At 41.6% G+C, this 2,032-nt stretch overlaps 1 protein-coding gene across 1 annotated transcript in view; it reads left to right on the top strand.

The window, feature by feature from the left end:
• Positions 1-2,032, top strand: part of Zyg11a (zyg-11 family member A, cell cycle regulator) — a 34,490-nt gene that overhangs the window by 18,836 nt on the left and 13,622 nt on the right. Inside the window, exons 6-8 of the mRNA XM_026782054.1 lie at positions 350-414; positions 1,064-1,163; positions 1,249-1,302. Of these exons, the coding sequence (XP_026637855.1) occupies positions 350-414; positions 1,064-1,163; positions 1,249-1,302 (219 nt within the window). The remainder of the gene's footprint in view (positions 1-349; positions 415-1,063; positions 1,164-1,248; positions 1,303-2,032) is intronic.

Raw genomic sequence — 2,032 nt, 5'->3', positions numbered from 1 at the left:
TTTTAAAAAATGATTTATTTTTATTTTATGTGCATGGTGTTTTGCCTGCTTGTATGTCTGTGCGAGAGATCTTGGAATTACAAACAGTTGTGAGTTGCCATGTGGGTGCTGGGAATCGAACCCAGGTCCTCTAGAAGAGCAGTAACCACGGGCCCATCTCTCCAGCTTGTGACTTGGTCTTTAAGAGTATAATTCAGTCTTTATTCCAACTGTAGGAATAAATTAAAAGCCTGGAGAGGACTCCATAGGTAGTGAGGTGTCCATAGGTCACACTAGCCGCATATCTTAACCTGGCTCAGAATGGAGTATCACGTTTGCTTATGAGTGTCTGTCTTTTCTTCCCTAAAAGTTACAGAAGAATTGCCTTCTCTCCTTAACCAGTTCCAGGATTCTTTGTGAAGTTCCGTTTGACAGGCAAGTACATAAAACATCTTAGTGAGTTCGGGCCGGCAGCACTTGGCTACTCCCCTTCTTACTGGAGTGTGCTTCTCCTGGAGTCTCTCTGAAATGTTCCTATTTTCATTGATAAGGCTTCAGAAGTTGACATTTTTAATTTTTAAAATTTCCTTAGCACATATCATACACAATACTGGATTTCTTTATGATATTTTCATGCCTGTATAAAATGTATTGCTATTATTCAGCCCCAAGTACCTTCTTGTTCCCTTCTACTCTGAGCCTCTTCTTCTTCCCAACTACTCATCCTTCCTTCTGCTTTTCATTTGTCATTTGTGAACCTGTTAGCTTAATTAGGCTTACTTACAGGAAATAAACAATGAGGGTTTATTTACATGGAGGGGCACAGGCCACACCAGTGAGGAAAATACCCCTCCCTCTGAGATAAGCCATTAACTGGATAGACTCTAAGGGAGGGGTGGGGCCTCATGAGCTGCACCGTGTATTTAACTGATTTATTCTCAGGGAGGGGCTGCACCTCGGGGGTCTCTCCACTGTCAGCCTTGAACTGTGGATAGAAGTTTTTAGAAGGAGAAGAAAGAATTTATTTTCACTTTTTATAATTTTATAAATTTTATGTACCGTGAGAAAAAATTCTACTTTTCAGGTTTGATGCTGCCAAGCTTGTTATGAGGTGGCTGTGCAAGTCTGAGAATCCCAAGATGCAAACAATGGCAGTGACCATCATCTCCATCCTAGCCCTGAAGGTAGGCATGTACCAGAGGCACCATTTCCCCTTCCTAGGCTTGGGAAAACTTGGCCGCTTCACTTGGCTCTTCTGTTTGCTTGCAGCTCGTGCCTGAGCAGACTGAACAGCTTCAGGAAGAGCTTATCATGACAGTGAAGGTGAGCTGAGGGGATCGCCACTCCTGCCCCACCATCTGGGGATTGGACCTAGGGCTTTGTGCATGCTAGGCAAATGCTCTACCGCTCAACTATATCCTTGGCCCGTGATACCGTTAAGAAAAAAAGAATTTTATGAATGAAGCATTTATTGTTTTCAAGTGACTTTTTTTATAATGTGTGAATTTTTTTATTTTTTTTATTATTTATTTATTTTGAAACAGGGTTTCTCTGTGTAACAGCGCTGGCTGTTCTGGAATTTGCTCTGTAGATCACTCTGGCCTTGAACTAATAAAGTTCCGCCTGCCTCTGCTCCTGAGTGCTGGCATTAAATGTGTGTGCCACCACCGGCCAGCTTAATGCAGCTTCTAAAATGGTTTTTATTCTGTACTTATTTGAGAAGAGGTTGTATGAAATACAGCTGAGTGTTTGAGTGAGAAAGACAAAATTGAGGGTTGGATTTGCCTGGATATGAGGCAAATGAATGGCACATTCCTGAATAATAAAAAGTAATGATCGAGGAGAGTGAAAATATGATATCTAAATGGTGAGGAGAAGAACTAGCAGTCTGTGGACATATTCACCGAAGAAATAGGATTGTTACCAGATATAGTAGACACTTCTGTGTTTTTTGTTTGTTTTAAATTTTTTTTTTGGTTTTTCGAAACAGGGTCTCTGTGGCTTTGGAGCCTGTCCTGGAACTAGCTCTGTAGACCAGGCTGGTCTCGAACTC

This window comes from Microtus ochrogaster, chromosome 10, assembly GCF_000317375.1.
Source record: "Microtus ochrogaster isolate Prairie Vole_2 chromosome 10, MicOch1.0, whole genome shotgun sequence".
NCBI classification, from domain to species: Eukaryota; Metazoa; Chordata; class Mammalia; order Rodentia; family Cricetidae; genus Microtus; species Microtus ochrogaster.
This window is presented reverse-complemented; position numbering and strand designations above follow the sequence as displayed.